General features: G+C 40.5%; 1 protein-coding gene and 1 non-coding gene across 2 annotated transcripts; both read left to right on the top strand.

The window, feature by feature from the left end:
* Positions 1–6,646: 6,646 nt before the first annotated feature.
* On the top strand, positions 6,647–6,753 carry LOC117278043 (small nucleolar RNA R71). Its single transcript, XR_004508348.1, has one exon. It is a non-coding gene; the product is annotated as a small nucleolar RNA R71 (small nucleolar RNA).
* An 8,904-nt stretch (positions 6,754–15,657) lies between these two features.
* Positions 15,658–16,014, top strand: LOC138901737 (uncharacterized). The gene has a single exon (XM_070189521.1). The coding sequence runs from the start codon at positions 15,658–15,660 to the stop codon at positions 16,012–16,014; it is 357 nt and encodes a 118-aa protein (XP_070045622.1).
* The last annotated feature ends 1,939 nt before the right edge of the window (positions 16,015–17,953 follow it).

Below are 17,953 nucleotides of genomic sequence, written 5' to 3' on the forward strand. Positions count from 1 at the left end.
CGACTAGATAAATTTTAGATTGTGACACTAATCTATACTAGGGATATAGAACTACAACAATAAAACTAAGAAGCTAGCATGATACTAGTATAATAATGTACAAAAGTCCAGAGAATCCCTCATCCCACACTTAAAGCATAGGTTCTCAATTCATATCAAAACAAACAAAACAAGCAAAGGTGGTAAATAAACTCCCTGATCACTCCTCATCATCTTCATCCTCAACAAAAATGCTCTATCAACAACCTTCCAGTCATCATCATCATCTCTCAACTCATCATCAGCATCCTCGGGGGCTTCCTCATCCTCTGGTTGCACTACTTTAGGCTTTGAATGCTCTGGAGTGTTAATATCCTTATCATCACGTACCCGCTGGCCTCACCAATCCCTACCAAGTACTAAGCATGAGCATTTAGGCGCTCATTCAATTGTGCACACTCCTCAGAAGTGGCTGGTCTCCCACCAATCTGTAGTTGAAAATCAGGCATCCCATAAATGTGGGCCATAAAGCTATCATCTCAAGCCTGACCCTCAGCACTAGTCAAAACGGACCCATTATCATTCTCCTTTGCACGAGTGCTAGTAATGTCTATGTTATGGAATGCTGCGAGAATGACTATATCAAACTCCGGCTCCTCTTCGACCTCCTCCTTCCTCAAGCGATGCGTCATCACATTGTTAAAGAACAACCTATCTACCCTTTTACTTCTCCTACTTGCGCTATATGGTGGCGTATCGACTGACCAACATTCACCCTCTATCTAGTCATCAGTAAATAAATCAAGCAAACTCTACCTCTCCCAACGTGTGTGTCATAGTCACAAGGAAGCAACCTAGTGTTGATCAACTCCAGCTAAACTTTAGCTGCTAATTTTAAAGTCTTCCTTGAGAATTTGATGTGGTTGTGAGTCCTATTATCCCAAACCCAAGTAGCGGTGAATTGATACCATACAAAGTGTGTCAAATATCCCTATACAACGATCAGGTGATGAACTTGGCCAATAGAACATACGGGACATGAGGTGTCCCAAGTGGTTACAGAGGGGCAGTAGCAGATATATCAATCAGTCTCCTATGAATAGGCACTAGTTGCTCCTCTAGATCCCATCCAGCATAGAATTCTCTGATCAAACTGACATTAGCATCCCCTAGATTTTTAAACACAAATCTCAAGCCCGTGTCATTAATAGATTGTCAGATCTCAGAGTGCTTGGATTTCAACTTGTGCTCCTCCACTCTATTTCGTGTTGTGAAGTCGCTATTCTTCAACTGCTTGCCTCCTTTATTTTGGATATTAGACGTAGCCTCGCTTCTATTTCTTTTCTTTGGTGGCGGGGTGGAAGATGATGGCTTTCCTTTAGATGGGGCCTTAGCCTTTGCCTTGGCCTTGGCCTGAGGTTTTGCACGGGGATTTGGGCGCACCATTTGTAACTACAAACATCACCACAAGTCAACTTGTAGAACCATGAATCAAATCAAAAAGTGGTCATAATGACTCCATACTTAATAGTTTATCTCATTGTTTTTCAACTAAATCAAAGTTACTCAGACTTCACCTTGCAAAATTAAGCATGTTAGTATCCTCACGTCAACTAGTTCACATGTAATCACAATGTATGCACCACAGTTTAACAATATATCCTTGCTCCGGTGAACCACCCCAAATTTAAAATTTCATGTTGATTAAGCTCACATAATAATAATGTATCAATCCCCGAGACTCGGACTCTAATTGGGGAAAACTTTGTCTTTGAGTCATTTTATCGAACACTCTGTGCGCATTAGTTGTGTGTGAGCTCTCGTGTGGGTGAGGTATTGCCTCACCCTCCTAAATTAGCTTGAGAATAGAGTGTAAACACTCTTTCAATCACAACAATAAAAATCTTATGGGGATCATGGGATTGGGACAATTAATGGCACAAATCACCATTAGTAAATTTCCAAACTAGCAAGTTTACTTCAACTTTCAATATTCCCAGTAGAAGAGAGAGAACAAAATCATACCTTTGATGTTGAAGAGTGAGTGATCATGAATGTATAGAGGTGTGTGTGATTGTGTACGGAATTTGAGTGATTGAATTAGTGTGCATATGTGTGTGCGTGTTTGAGTGAAAAGAAGAGGATTTGAGCATGGTGGGGGGAGGGGAATTTTTTTGGGGGGGGGGGGGGGACAGAAAGTTTGGGTGTGGGGGCTTTGAAGTGGGTTGGTACATGCTTTAAAAGGAAAAAGGGGAGATATATTTACCTAGCCTTACCAGCTAGGATGCAAGGCTCTCCATGCGGTAGGCCCTACGATGCGAGGGGTGAGGTGAGGGAGAAGGGCATGGGGCGAGGGGGGACGCGAGGTGGAGCTCGCACCTAGATCGGTGACACCAGGCTGGGGTCAAGGGGGAAGGGGTGCAACATGAGGTATGTAGCGAGCTTCTGCTCACGTCTGGCTTGGCCAAGCCATCTCTGAGGCCACTAGTCACTCTCCGAGGCGCGATCACGTAAATATTTCATCCCGTTTTTTACTCCCTTTTTTGTTTCTTAACTCCCGATTTGCTCTCAATCACATCCTTTCATCGTATCGTGTTTGTACCTATTCAAACAACCAAAATTCACATAAGATCAACTCATTAGTTTGCTCCACTAGTTTGTGGACGATAGGCTGTCGCAACCTTGTATTTTACCCCATACTTAGATAAGAGGTTGCCCAACAATTCGTTACAAAAGTGAGTACCTCTATCATTGATCAAAGCACTTGGAGTCCCAAATCTCGTGAAGATGTTCTTTTTCACAAAATTCACTACAACTTTAGCATTATTCGTAGGCAAAGCCATGACCTCTACACACTTGGACACATAATCAACCGCTACCAGAGTGTACCTATGACCATTGGAATATGAAAGCATCCGCATGAAGTCTATTCCCCATACATCGAAGATCTCGACCTCAAGTATGCTTTTCAAATGCATCTCATGCCTTCTTGAAATTGCATATGTTCTTTGGCACCTATCACACCTTTTCACAAAAACATGTGCATCCTTGAATAGTGTAGGCCAATAGAATCCTGACTGCAATACTTTTGCAGCCATTTTTTCACTACCATGGTGCCCTACATATGGCTATGCATGACATTCATGCAAAATCGCTTCCATCTCATCCTCAAGAACACAGTGGTGCACCAACTGATCTGCATAATGCGTGAACAAAAATGTCTCATCCTATAGATAAAATCTAATATTATGAATGAACCTTCCCTTACCATCTGGTGATAACTTTGGAGGTGTTATCCCACTTACAATGAAGTTCACATAGTTAGCATACCATGGGACTACACCAGCAGTAATGGCTAGTAACAGCTCATCAGAGAAAATCTACTTCATTCCACCTTCTTCATTAACATGTGCACGAGTTTTTAAGTGCGACAAGTGATCAGGTACCTGATTTTTGGTCCCATTTTTTATCTCGGATTTCAACATCAAATTCCTGCAAAAGAAGAAACCAACAAATTAGTCTAGGCTTAGCATCCTTTTTCTCAAACAAGTACTTGATTGTGGCATGGTATGTGTGGACGATGATTTTTTTTCCCACAAAGTAGGCTCTAAATTTGTCAAATGACCATACTACCGCTAGAAACTCCTTCTCTGTAACTATGTAATTTATTTGTGTTGGATTCAGATTTTTGCTAGTGTAGTAAATTGAATGGAACATTTCCTCTTTTCTTTTTCTTTGGACCGAAACGGGCCTAATTGACGTGTCACTAGCATAACGCATTACCTCAAAGGATGTGATAATGGTTTTAGTTACCAATCTCTTTTTCAGTTCCTCAAAGGCCCTCAAGAAAACATCATCAAACTTTAAAGAAGTGTCATTTTCAAGCAACCTGCACAAGGGAGCATAATCTTAGAGAAACATTTAATGAATCTATAGTAGAAACCTGCATGACCCAAAAAGCTTCTTAATCCTTTGACATAAATTGTAGGTGACAATTTGTTGATTGCCTCCACTTTTTCCTTGTTCATCTCCGAACCTTCTTTGGACACCTTGTGACCGAGCATAATCCCTTTTCGTACAATAAAATGGCACTTCTCCCATTTTAGTTCCAAGTTTGCCTCTTCACACCTGGCAAATACTTTACTCAAATTTGTTAAGCATTGATCAAAAGATGTCCCAAAGACCGAAAAGTCATCTATAACTACGTCAACAAAATTTTCTATCATATCAGTGAAGATTACCATCATACACCTTTGAAAAGTCGAAGGTACATTGCACAACCCAAATGGTATTCTTTTAAAAGCATATGTGCCATAAGGACAAGTGAAGGTAGTCTTATCTTGGTCCTCCGGTGCAATTACAATTTGATTATAGCCAGAATATTCATAAAAAAAATAATAGTAATCATGTCTAGCTAACCTATCCAGCATTTGGTTAATAAAGGAAAAGGGGGAAGTAATCTTTCTTAGTGCCATTTTTTAACTTTCTGTAATCTATGCATATTCTCCAACCTATGATAGTTCTATCTGGAATTAAATTATTATTCTCATTCACCACCACCGTCATTCTACCCTTTTTAGGCACATATTTTGCGGGGCTCATCCACTTTATGACTTATTTTCTTACCACCTCTTTCATGACTGTATTCAAGCGGTAATGGTGTTCCACACTTAGTTTGTGCCCATCCTCCATGAAAATTTTGTGCATACAAAAAGGTAGGCTAATTTCACGTATGTCAGTCATGGTCCATTCAATCCCAGGCGTGTTCTCTCTAAGCACTCTGAGCAACTTCTCTTCCTGCAAATTAGACAAATCATAAGATACAACAACATGCAAAGTTTTATTAGCCCCCAAATAACATAGTGAAAGTGAGAGGGCTAGGTCTTAATCTCCAATTTGAGAGCTTCGTCGATAGACGACTTGGGTGGAGGCCCTGTAGGTCTCTCTAGAGGCTCAAAATTTATCATCCCATTTATATAAGCACATGCATCCAGATGATGCACTATCTCATTGAACTTATCATCCAAGTCAATATTATCAAACAACATGAATGCTTTCTCTAGAGGGTCATCTAGACATACACTTATGTCACCACTTTCCTCATATTTTTCTACCACAGATATCATGGAAAGGTCCTCATAATGGCTTGGAAGCTGAATTGTCTTATACACATTGAAAATTGCCTTATACATTGTCAACTTTGATGATCATCTTTCCTTCTCGATCTTTTATGAGTGCATCAGTGGTGTCTAAGAGAGGTCGTCCCAATAGGATAGGGACATGTTCCTCAGCTTCGTAGTCCAATATGATAAAATCTACAGGGAGAATAAATTGCTCAATTTACAACAACACATTTTCTATCACCCCCTCAGAATGGACAATGGACCTATCACCTAATTGCAATATGACTGTAGTGCATCTTGGAGATCCCAACCCCAACTGACTAAAGACTAATAAAGGCATCAAATTTATTCTTGCTCCCAAATCACATAATGCTCGTCCCACATATGCTTCACCAATTCGCATAGGAATAGTGAAGCTACCAGGATCTTTCGATTTTTAAGGCAACTGTCTTTGAATTCTTGAAGTGCATTGTTCAGTAAGTGCTACAGTTTAAAACTCAGTCAACTTTTTTTTATTTGCCACAATGTCCTTGATGTATTTTGTATATTTTGGAATCTCACATAGAACATCAACCAAGGGTAAGTTCAATAGGACCAGGCTCAACATATTAAGAAATTTGTTGAACATTCGGTCATCATTATTTTTATTCAATCTTTATGCGAAGGAAGGAGGGGGCCTTGCAATTGGTTCCTTCTCATCTTCGATGTTTTCTTTATCACCTTCCACCACATGTTTAGGAATTAATTTACCTTCAGGGGGACTTTTCCTTTCTTCTTTTTCGATACTTTTTCCAAGTTTCTGCCATTCCTCAAAGTTACAACATTCACTTGAGGATTCTTTTCCGTATCACTTGGAAAAACCCCTATAGGTCGGGTATTTTGATTTGAAGCCAACTGCCCAACCTGCCTCTTTAAAGTTTGAAAATTAGCCATCACTTGTTAGTTATCATGCAACAACTTTTTCAACAAATCAGTGGAGCTTTCTTCTAATTGTTGTGGAGGTTTCTGAGGTTGATTATAGTTTCCGTGGGGTCTATATTGATTTTGATTAGATTGATTCACACCTCAAGAGAAGTTCGGGTGACTCCTCTAGTTGGTATTATAAATGTTTTCATATTGCACATTCTGGTTCATTGGGCCTCGACCTTGCTGGCACACATATTAAATAGATTTTGGATTTACTGGGCATTGGTCACTCGTGTGACCATCTCCACAAATTTCAAAACATGTAGCCACTTATTAAACAAGATGCATCTTATGTGCTTGACACATTGCCATCTTAGTCGTCTGATTCGTCAGTTTAGCTATATTTGTTCAAATTGCTTGAAATCTCATCTAGCTCAAGTGTACCTGCTACTCTTTGTTTGATCATTCTCTTTGGTTCACCCTCACCTTTTTAGTTATAATCATTTGCGGTGAAGTTGTTTAAAAGAATCTAAATTTTACTATACGGTTTGCAACTTCCTCCACAAGCTGAGTCGAGATTCAATTTGGAGGCCTCGTCTAACCCATCAATAAAAGTATGACCCAACACCTCATCAGTTTGATAATGATGCGGGCAATCTCTGAGTAGCTTCTTGTATCATTCCCAAGCTTGACGAAGAGTCTCACCATTTCTTTGTTGAAACCCAAGAATTTGTCTTCTCAATGACTTAGTTTTCTTCGTGGGGAAGAACTTGATCAAGAATTTTGGTGCTAGATGATGCCACGTGCTAATTGAATTCATTGGCTCTTTCTACAACTATAATGACCCCCACCGATTATTTTAAGCATTTGTATTTCGTTCAACCGTTTGAAGTCTTGAGTAGTTTCGTATGATGTATTATGACTTGTGTGTATCGACGGTTTTGGTTTTTCAGTGATTCGGAATTTGATTGAGAAGAATAATTTCAACTAAGAAGCTTTAAGTTGGAAGAGTTGATCAAGTTTGACTTTTATGTATTTGACTCCGGATCGAGGTTTTGATGGTTCTGTTAGGTTCGGATGGTGATTTTGGACTTGGGCGTATACCCAAATTTGTATTTGGATATTTCTAGAAGGTTTCAACATTAATTGGTGAAAGTTGGAAATTTGAAAGTTTAGAATGTTTATAAGTTTGACCGGGAGTTGTCTTTGATTATATCTAGTTCGGATTGTGGTTTCGGAAATTGGAATAGTTTCGTTATGTCATTTGAGACTTGTGTGCAAAATTTGAGTTCATTCCGAGTTGATTTGATATGGTTCGACACGAGTTTTGGAAGTTGAAACTTCAAAAGTTCATTAAGCTTGATTTGAGGTATGATTCATTGTTTCAATATTTTTATGTGTGATTTGAGGCCTCGAGTAGGTCCATGTTATATTTTGAGACTTGTTAGTATATTCAGACGAGGTCCCAAGGGGCTCGGGTTTGTTGCAAACGTGTTACAGATCATTTTTTATTCATATATGGTTGTTGGTAGCTACTGGTACTGATGTTACGCACCTGCGGTTGATTTTACGCAAGTGAGGTGGTCGCAGAAGCAGAAATGTTATCGCACCTGCGAAAAGGGACTGAGTTTGGAGTCTATTCAATCTTATATTTAATCTATAGTTTCTACTTTCGAGTTTAACTATAAATTCGTAGATAGTATTCTATTGTTAGTTACGTATTCAAATAATTAAGTGCAAGATTGAATAAGCAAATAAATATGATACAATCAAGCAATATCGTCAACTATCAAATAACAATAGTCAATAACAACCCATAATTCCATAACAAAGGGGGTTTTAACCACTCATGTTCATAATAATAATTAAAATATTTTTTTAAAACATGAAAGTTTTGAATACGAGATAAAGGATGGAAGAATCAATGAATATGTGCTCTGTTTCTATTCCTAAGTCCTTGTCTATTTCAAAATATGTCCAACCCCTCACTAGAAACGTTTAGTAAGTATTTATAGGCTAGGGTCGAAGTCTCCAAGTCCAAAACGCAGAAGGAAATAATTTATTCTCGGACTGGGGGAGAATCCAGGCGCCTCACCTCGCGAGGCCAGGTCCGGGGAGCGCCTGGGACCTCACGAAGCCAGGCCTAGCACGAGCTTCACCTCGCCTGGAGCCGGGTCACGTCTGGTCTGGCGCAAGGCTACATGCCTTGTTCCGATTGTTTTTCTTTTCGTTCTCTTTTGTTGTGTCCTCAACATCCCTTTGTGCAACATTCATTCCTCTTCATATTCCAGTGATCCTAAACATAAAAATAACTCAATTTAGCTTAACGTCACACAATTTATCATTAAATATCAAAATATAAGATAAATAATGTATTAAAATATAAAATTATAACCAAACATCAAACCAGCTTACTACCATCGTCCGTGACCACTTCACCACCTCCACAATTTCCATTAGTATAACTACTATCACTATTTGACTTTACAAAAAGGAAATATGGTTTAAGCCACTTAACCTCAATGATGCATGTTACGGTCAGCGAGTTTAGATATGTCTTCAAGTTACTGTTAACAGTTAACTTCCTAAATGAGAGTTATCCAGTAGGATAATGTTAAAAGTGATGAGACCTTTGGATCTTGCCACTAATGGTATCTCCATATCTTACTTGCCACAATACATTGACCTCCATAACTCCCATAGAATAATAACAGGAATAAATCTTGAAGACAAAGGCAGAAATAGAGTTTTTGGCTTTATGATTCCAGCAGTTTATAGCCTGTTTGGCCAAGCTTCTAAAATCGGCTTATTTTGAAAAGTATTTTTCTCATAAATATTTTTTCAAAAAGTATTTTTAGTGAGAAACAGTTTGTATTAGGCTAATCAATTTAAATAGCATTTTTGAGCAGCAATTAGTGTTTGGTCAAGCTTTTAAAAATTACTTCTAAGTGTATTTTCTCAAAAGTACTTTTCAAAAAACTATTTCAGCCAGTCATGTTTGAGGTACGTGACTGATTGCACAGGGTCTAATATTGCATATGCAGTAAGAGTACTTAGCAGGTTTACAAGGAAGCTATATAATGAACTTTGGCATGCCATAACAAGATTTATGAGGTATTTACTTAGTACCAAAACCTATGGCTTGTTTTATAAAAACTATCATTCTATACATGAAGGTTTTTCTGATGTAGATTAGAATACTTTATCTGATAATTTATATTCTACTACTGGGGTATATTTTTATTTTAGGAGATGGTACTATTTGTTGAAAATCAAAAACATAAATAATCATTGCTAACTATACCATAGAGGTTGGACTAATTGTTTTAGCTTCAAGTATTGAGGAAGTAAATTGGTCGAGAGATTTATTATTTTAAATTACTTATTTTAAAAAAATTAATTCCTCATTCATTGTGATAGCATCGTTGCTATTGGTAGAGTACAAAATCGTTATTACAATGGTAAATCAAGACCCATACGGAGAAAATACTATTATGGAATCATATTTAACAAGTAGTGCTATTAATATTGATTATGTTAAATTATGTGATAATCTTGAAGATCCACTAACCAAGGCCTTAGAAAGAGAAAGGGTTTGGAGCACATCGAGGGGATGAGATTTAAGCCCATAAATACATAAGTCATATATGAGAAAATCAAACTTGAAAAATAAAGATCCTATAACCAAGTTCAATGAGAAAAATGAATCATATGATGATTTATTTTGAAGTGCACTATATATATATATATATATATATATATATTCTCCCTATAGTGTGAGTGCATTTATTGTATAATAATTTATGGAGGTTGAATTTTATAAACTCTTAATGAAAATTTATAGCTCGTATGAGCGGAGTGTTAGAGTTGCAGGAGCACCCTTGACATATTTTACCTATGTGAGTGTGGAAGTAGGCCGCATCCTATAAGAATTGGGCTTATTCTCAAAAGGAAGAAGGGCCAAAAATATCCCTCCACTATGAGAAAAGGATTATTTATACCCTCTGATATACTTTCGGTTCATCACTAGGTCGACGTCATATAATTGGTGCAAAAATACCCCTCCACAGTTAAGACCCTCCACCATGGCGATATTTCGATGAGGTGGACACCATATGGCATGTCACCTTACCATCCCAACCCATTATAAGCCCTTACCTAATTTTTTCTTCCACCATCACCACCTCCTTCACCAAACCATCATCACCACTATCACTTTCTCCTTTACCACACACCTATTTTTTCATATTTTTGTTATGTTTTTCACTCATCACCTCCACAGACAATCACCTTAAACACAATTTATCCACCCTCCATTTTACCACAATTAATAAAATTAGTATTTGTTTACTTTAGTGTAACGACCCGACCGATTGTTTTGAGAGAATTAGCCCCGACCCCTATTTATTGCTCCCTCTATTTCATTCTGTGGTTACGTGACTTGCCAGGAGGTTTGGTTTTTGGTTTCGGATTGAAATGGGACACATAGTCCATAAAATGGATGTTTAAGTCGTAAGAATTGACCATAGTTTAAATTGTGTAAAGGCAACTCTGAAATAGAGTTTTGACAGTTCCAATAGCTCTATATGGTGATTTTGGTCTTAGGAGCGTGTTCGTATGTTGATTTGCAGGTCCGTAGGTCATTTTGGCATTAACTCACGAAAGTTGAAAAATTGGATGATTTTTGAAAAGTTTGACCGGGAGTGGACATTTTGATATCAAGGTCAGATTCTGATTCCGAAAGTGGGAGTAGGTCCATAATGTCGATTATGATTTGTGTGCAAAATTTGAGGTCAATCGGACATGATTCGATAGGTTTCGGCATCGAATGTAGAAATTAGAAGTTCTAAAGTTCATTAGGCTTGAATCGATGCGCATTTCGTGTTTTGAGCGTTGTTTGATGTGATTTGAGGGCTCAACTAAGTTCATATGATGTTTTAGGACTGGTTGGTATATTTGGTTGAGGTCCCGGGGGCCTCGGGTGGATTCCGGAAATTGATCAAATTTGGACGTGAAGCATTTGCTGGGATTCTGTCTTCTGGTGCATTCGCACCTGCGGAATATTGTTTGCAAGTGCGAGCTCGCAGAAGCGAACAGGCAAGCGCAGACGCGGGGCGGAAGAGGGTGGCCAGTGGTCTCAAGTGTGATGAGGAGGTCGCAGAAGCGGAAGAGAGCTTGGGGAGGCCGGTCCGCAGAAGCGAACGAGTTTGTGTAGATTCGCACCCACAGAAGTGGGATTTGCAACCGTAGAAGCGGTTGGTCAGCGTCAGTGATTTTTCGTAGATGCGATTGGCTAAATGAATCGCAGAAGCGGTTTAACTGGGCAGAAAAAAGGATTTTTCGAGAGTTTGATCTCACTTTGATTTTTGGACCTAGAGAGCTCTGTTTGTGGCGATTTGTTGAGAGATTTGCAAGGGAATCATTAGGGTAAGAAATTCTCACTCAGTTTTGGCTATATTACATGAATCTATTGTTGTTTTCATCATTTAATTAGTGTTTTTAGTTTGAAATTTGAGGGGGAATTGGGAAAACTTCTTAGGCTAAAATTTGGGGAAGGCGATTTGAGGTCGGATTTGAGTAATTCTTGTATGGGTGGACTCCTTATCGAATAGGTATTCGGATTTTGGGATTTTGGTCGGGTTGCGAGACATGGGCTCGAGTCGACTTTTTAAAGCGATTTTTCAATTATTTGCTAAAGTCATAGATTTATTATTTAAATTAGTTTCTTATAGTTATATTTATAGTATGTAATTGTTTTGGCTAGATTCGAGCCGATCGGAGTTGAAAATCGAGGGAAAGGTATTCTTATTGATTGATTGAGCGATATTTGAGGTAAGTGAAGGCCGTGCATGCGAGTTGACGATTGCGTACTCGGGTTAATTGTTAAAAATTCGGTTCTTTCTAAGTAGTTTCCTTTTTAATTCCTTAACTGAGTTACTCTAGCGTGTGTAATCATCATGTTTAGTCTAATGTCACATGCCTACATGTCTTATCTATTACTTGCACTTTGTACAACATGCTTAGTTGGATTACCTGCTTCCTTGATTTTGTATTTAGTCTTTAACTGTAGGATTCCTTCTGTAATTTCATTGTCCCATTGGTTATCTGCTGTGTAATTACTTTTGGAACTATGAAGCGGTACCTCGGGAGCGCCCATGTCCTGTATTTGCTTTTGGGACTCGAGGCAGTACCTCGGGTGCACCCCTATTGTGTATTTGCTTTTGGGACTACGAGGCGGTACCTCGGGAGCACCCATGTTGTTTACCTTTATTTGTTGTGTTGTTATCTTTCTATAATTTCTCATTGTTCACTTCTCAGTCATATTATTATTATTATATCTTCTTCCTTGTTTCCTATTATTTCCAGTAGGGCCCTTACCTGACCTCGTCACTACTCTACTGAGGTTAGGCTTGGCACTTACTAGGTATCGTTCTGGTGTACTCATACTACGCTTTTGCATATATCCTTGTACAGATCCAAGTGCATCTTATTAGCCTCGATATTAATGCATTGTGTTGTTGCTTGGATACTTCAAGGTACATCTGCCCGCGATCGCAGGCCTTGGAGTCCCCTTTTATTCCGTTCTTCTTTTATTTCTTTATATTTTGATAGACATTGATGTATAGGATTATTAGGTATTGTACTTAAAGCCTGTGACTTATATCTCACCAGGTTTTGGGATTTTATGTATTGAGTTTTGGTAGATTCCTTTTATGAAATTGTTGGGATGTTCAAGTTTTAATTTCTTATTTAATGTTTCTACGTATTGTTTAGTCTTACCTAGTCTTAGAGACTATGTGCCATCATGATATCCCACGAAGGAAAATTAGGGTCGTGATAAGTTGGTATTAGAGCTCTAGGTTCATAGGTGTTATGAGTTATAAGAAGGTTTAGTAGAGTCTTGCGGATCGGTACGGAGATGTTTGTACTGATATTCGGGCGGCTATCGAACTGTTAGGAAAAGCTTTACTTCTTTGATTCCTTATCATGCGAGTTTTTGACTTCAGATTCTAAATTTTTGTCTTTCTATTCTCTCACAGATTGTGAGGATATGTACAGCTAGATCAAATGACCAGACACCCACGCCCCCTACTAGAGCAGCGAGAGGCTGGGGCCCGAGTAGAGGGAGTATGTCCCCCAGATATGTTCTTGAGGGAGTATGTCCCCCAGTTGGACTCACTTAGACTCAGTTCTCAGATATGTTCTTGAGGGAGTATGTCCCTAGAGTATTAGATATGCATGGCGCAGAGAGTTTGAGCATTTGTGCCAGGGTTCCATGACTGTGTCAGAGTATGCGGTTTGGTTCAGTGATATGGCCAAGCATGTGGCAGCCTTGGTTACTATTGTTCGGTAGCCGGTTCATCGATTTATTGAGGGGCTCAACCCCAGTATCAGATTAAGCATGGCCCAAGAGTTGGAGATGGACATCAAATACCAGCAGGTAGTATGGATTGCTAGGATATTGGAGGGTATGTTGACTCGGGAGAGGGAGGAGAGAGAGGCCAAGAGGTCTTGAGAGTCTGGCACATATAGTGGTACTCGTACCCCAGCTGCAGCTCGTCAGGGTAGAGTCTATGTGGGTTTCCCTGTTCATTCAGCACTTCCATCCGCCAGCGGTGCTCCGGCCACTCTTAGGCCCTAGGCTCCTTATTATGCACCGTCATTGTCTAGTGCACCTCCTACATGGGGTGCTTTTAGCGGTCAGTCCAGCCGATCAGGCTCGAGCTAGCCACAACAGCCATGCCCTCTGAGAGCTTGTTTTTAGTGTGGGACACTCTTCATGTGGTGAGGGATTGCTTCGGACTCAGGAGGGGTGCACCTTCACCGACCACTTAGGCACCACGTGCTCCACCAGGTCCTCAGGCTATTGTTACAGCACCAGCTACCACTCCACCTGCACAGCCAGCTCAAGGTGGAGGTTGAACAGGTAGAGGTCGCTCTAGAGGGGGAGGCCAGGACAGATATTATGGCCTTCCTGCTAGGACGGAGGCAGTTGCATCCGATTCTGTCATCATATGTATTGTTCCGGTCTGTCATAGAGATGCATCAATCTTATTTGATCCAGGCTGTATTTATTCCTATGTCTCATCTTATTTTGCTCTGTATTTAGGTGTATCCCGTGATTCTCTGAGTTCTCCTGTCTATATGTCTACACCTGTGGGTGATTCTATTATTGTTGACTGTGTGTATCGGTCGTGTTTGATTGTTCTTAGTGGTTTTGAGACCAGAGCCGATTTAATGTTGCTCAATATGGTGGATTTTGATATTATTTTAGGTATGGACTGGTTGTCGCCCTATCACGCTATCCTTGATTGTCACTCTAACACGGTGATGTTGGCTATGCTAGGTCTATCGTGGCTAGAGTGAAAAGGTACCTTAGATAATATTCCTAGCAGGGTTGTCTCATTTCACAAGGCTCAGCGGATGGTTGAGAAGGGTGTGATGCATATCTAGCATATGTGAGGGATGTTAGTGTTGAAACTCCTACCGTTGAGTCAGTTTCGGTAGTGAGGGATTATCCAGACGTATTTTCGGTAGATCTTCCGGGCATGCCGCCTGACACAAATATCGATTTTGGTATTGATTTTTGTTACTGGGCACACAACCCATTTCTATTCCACCTTATCGTATGGCCATAGCAGAGTTGAAAGAGTTAAAGGAACAATTGTAAGAGTTGCTTGATAAGAGATTCATTCGGCCTAGTTAGTTGCCTTGGGGTGCTCCAGTCTTATTTGTAAAAAAGAATGATGGTTCTATGCAGATGTGTATTGATTATCGCTAGTTGAACAAAGTTACGTGAAGAACATGTATCCATTGCCACTTATTGATGACCTATTTGATCAGCTTCAGGTTGCCAGAGTGTTCTCTAAGATCGACTTGCGTTCAGGCTTTCATCAGTTGAAGATTCGGGCTGACCAATGCCCTAGCAGCATTCATGCACTTGATGAGTAGTGTATTTCAGCCCTATCTTGACTCGGTCGTTATTGTTTTTATTGACGACATTCTAGTGTACTCCCGGAGCTGGGAGGATCATGAGCAGCACCTGAGGACTATGCTTCAGACCTTGAGAGAGAAGAAGTTGTATGCAAAATTTTTGAAGTGTGAATTCTGGCTAGATTCAGTGGAATTTTTGGGTCATGTATTATCGAGTGAGGGGATCAACGTAGATCCGAAGAAGATTGAGGTAGTGCAGTGTTAGCCCAAACCGTCCTCAACTACGGAGATCCGGAGCTTTCTTGTCTTGGCGAGGTATTACCGTCGATTTGTAGAGGGTTTCTCGTCTATTGCAGCACCTATGACTAGATTAACCCAGAAGGGTGTTCCATTCCGGTGGACCGAAGAGTGTGAGGAGGGCTTTTAAAAGCTCAAGACTGCTTTGACTACAGCCCCTGTGTTGGTGTTGCCTACTGGTTTGGGGTCTTATATGATGTATTGTGATGCGTCGTGCATTGGTCTCGACGCGGTATTGATTCAAGACGGTAGGGTAATTGCCTACGCATCTAGACAGCCGAAGGTGTATAAGAAGAACTATCATGTCCACAACCTCGAGTTAGCAGCTATTGTTCATGCCTTGAAGATCTGGCGGCACTATTTGTATTGTGTAAGGTCTACACCGATCATCGGAGTTTGCAGCATCTGTTTTACATAGATGGGTCTTAACTTGCGGCAGCGGAGATGGTTAGAGTTGCTTAAGGATTATGACATCACCATTCTCTTTCATCCCGGGAAGGCCAATGTGATGGACACTGCCTTGAGTCGCATGGCGGAGAGTTTGGGCAGTTTAGCATATCTACCAATAGTAGAGAGGCCTTTATCCTTGGATGTCCAGGCCTTGGCCAACCCGTTTGTCAGATTTGATGTATTCGATCCAAGTAGGGTTTTGGCTTGTGTGGTTTCTCATACTTCACTTTATGATCGTATCAGAGATCGTCAGTATGATGACCCCCATCTGCTTGTCCTTAAGGACACGGTTCAGCACAGTGATGCTAAGGAAGACACTATTTGAGATGACGGTGTATTACGGATATAGGACAGGCTATGTGTGCCCAATGTAGATGGCTTGCGTGAGTTGATTCTCCAGGAGCTCAAAGTTCGCGGTACTCTATTCATCCAGGTGCCGCGAAAATGTATCAGAACTTGAGGCAGCATTATTGGTGGAGGCGGATGAAGAAATACATAGTGGAGTATGTAGCTCGGTGCCTAAATTGTCAGCAGGTGAAGTATGAGCATCAACAGCCATGTGGACTGCTTCAGAAGCTAGAGATTCCAGAGTGGAAATGGGAGCGGGTCACTGTGGATTTCATTGTTGGGCTCCCACGGAATTAGAGGAAGTTCGATGCAGTTTGGGTGATTGAGGATAAATTGACCAAGTAAACTCATTTCATTCATATGGTTACTACTTACTCTTCGGATCAGCTGGCTCGGGTTTACATTCGTGACATTGTCAGGCTTCATAGCATGCCGGTATCTATCATTTCTGACTGGGGTACGCAGTTTACATCGTGGTTCTGGAGAGTCGTAAAACATGAGTTGGATACTCGGGTGGAGTTGAGTACAACATTTTACCCTCGGACTGAAGGAAATTCTGAGCGCACTATTCAGATATTGGAGGACATGCTTCATGCGTGTGTGATAGATTTTGGGGGTTCTTGGGATCAGTTCTTGCCACTTGCGGAGTTTGCCTATAATAACAGTTATCAGTCGAGCATTCAGATGGCCCCGTTTGAGGCTTGATATTGTAGGCCGTTCCGGTCTCCAGTGGGTTGGTTTGAGCCGGGTAAGGCTAGGATATTGGGTACAGATTTGGTTCAGGATGCTTTGGAAAAAGGTTAAATTGATTTAGGAACGACTTCATACAGCCCAATCCAGGCAAAAGGGTTATGCGGATCAGAAGGTTTGCGACGTTGCATTCATGGTTAGGGAGCGGGTCTTGCTCTGGGTGTTGCCCATGAAGGGTGTTATGAGGTTCGGGAGAATGGAAAAGTTGAGCCCTAGATATATCGGGCCCTTTGAGATGGGTAAGCGGGGCTGAAGAGGGTGGCCAATGGTCGCAGGTGCGACGAGGAGGTCGCAGAAACGGAAGAGAGCTCGGGGATGCCGGTCCACAGAAGCGGATGAGTTTACGCAGATGCACACCAGCAGAAGCGGGATTTGCGACACTAGAAGCAGTTGGTCAGCATCAGTGAATTTTTGCATATGCAGTTGGCTGACCACAGAAGTTGCGCCGCAGAAACAGCAAAATGAATCGCAGAAGCGGTTTAACTAGGCAGAAAAGGGGATTTTTGATAGTTTTGTTCTCACTTTGATTTTTGGACCTAGAGAGCTCGGTTTTTGGTGATATTTTGAGAGATTTGCAAGGGAATCATTGGGATAAGAAATTCCCACTCGGTTTTGGCTATATTGCACGAATCTATTGTTGTTTTCATTATTTAATTAGTGTTCTTAGTTGGAAATTTGAGGGAAAATTGGGAAAACTTCTTAGGCTAAACTTTGGGGCTTTGAAAGGCGATTTGAGGTCGGATTTAAGTAATTCTTGTATGGTTGGACTCGATATAGAATGGGTGTTTGGATTTTGTGATTTTGGTCAGATTCTGAGATGTGGTCTCGGGTCGACCTTTTAGAGAGATTTTTCAATTCTTTGTGGTGTACTCATACTACGCTTCTGCACATGTCTTTGTGCAGATCCAGGTGCATCTTACCAGCCCCGATATTAGTGTGTTGTGTTGCTGCTTAAAGACTTCAAGATATACTTGCCCACGATCGCAGGCCTCGGAGTCCCCTTCTATTCCGTTCTTCTCTTATTTCTTTATATTTTGATAGATAGTGATGTATAGGATTATTCGGTACTGTACTTAAAGCTTGTGACTTATATCTCCCCAGTTTTTGGGATTTTATGTATTTAGTTTTGGTAGATTCCTTTTATGAAATCGTTCGGATGTTCAAGT

Source organism: Nicotiana tomentosiformis, chromosome 11, assembly GCF_000390325.3.
Source record: "Nicotiana tomentosiformis chromosome 11, ASM39032v3, whole genome shotgun sequence".
Taxonomy (NCBI): Eukaryota; Viridiplantae; Streptophyta; class Magnoliopsida; order Solanales; family Solanaceae; genus Nicotiana; species Nicotiana tomentosiformis.

What these genes read in the sequence shown, in the direction of transcription:
- LOC138901737 (XM_070189521.1), top strand. Translation starts at nt 15,658, where the DNA reads ATGGGTCTTAACTTGCGGCAGCGGAGATGGTTAGAGTTGCTTAAGGAT.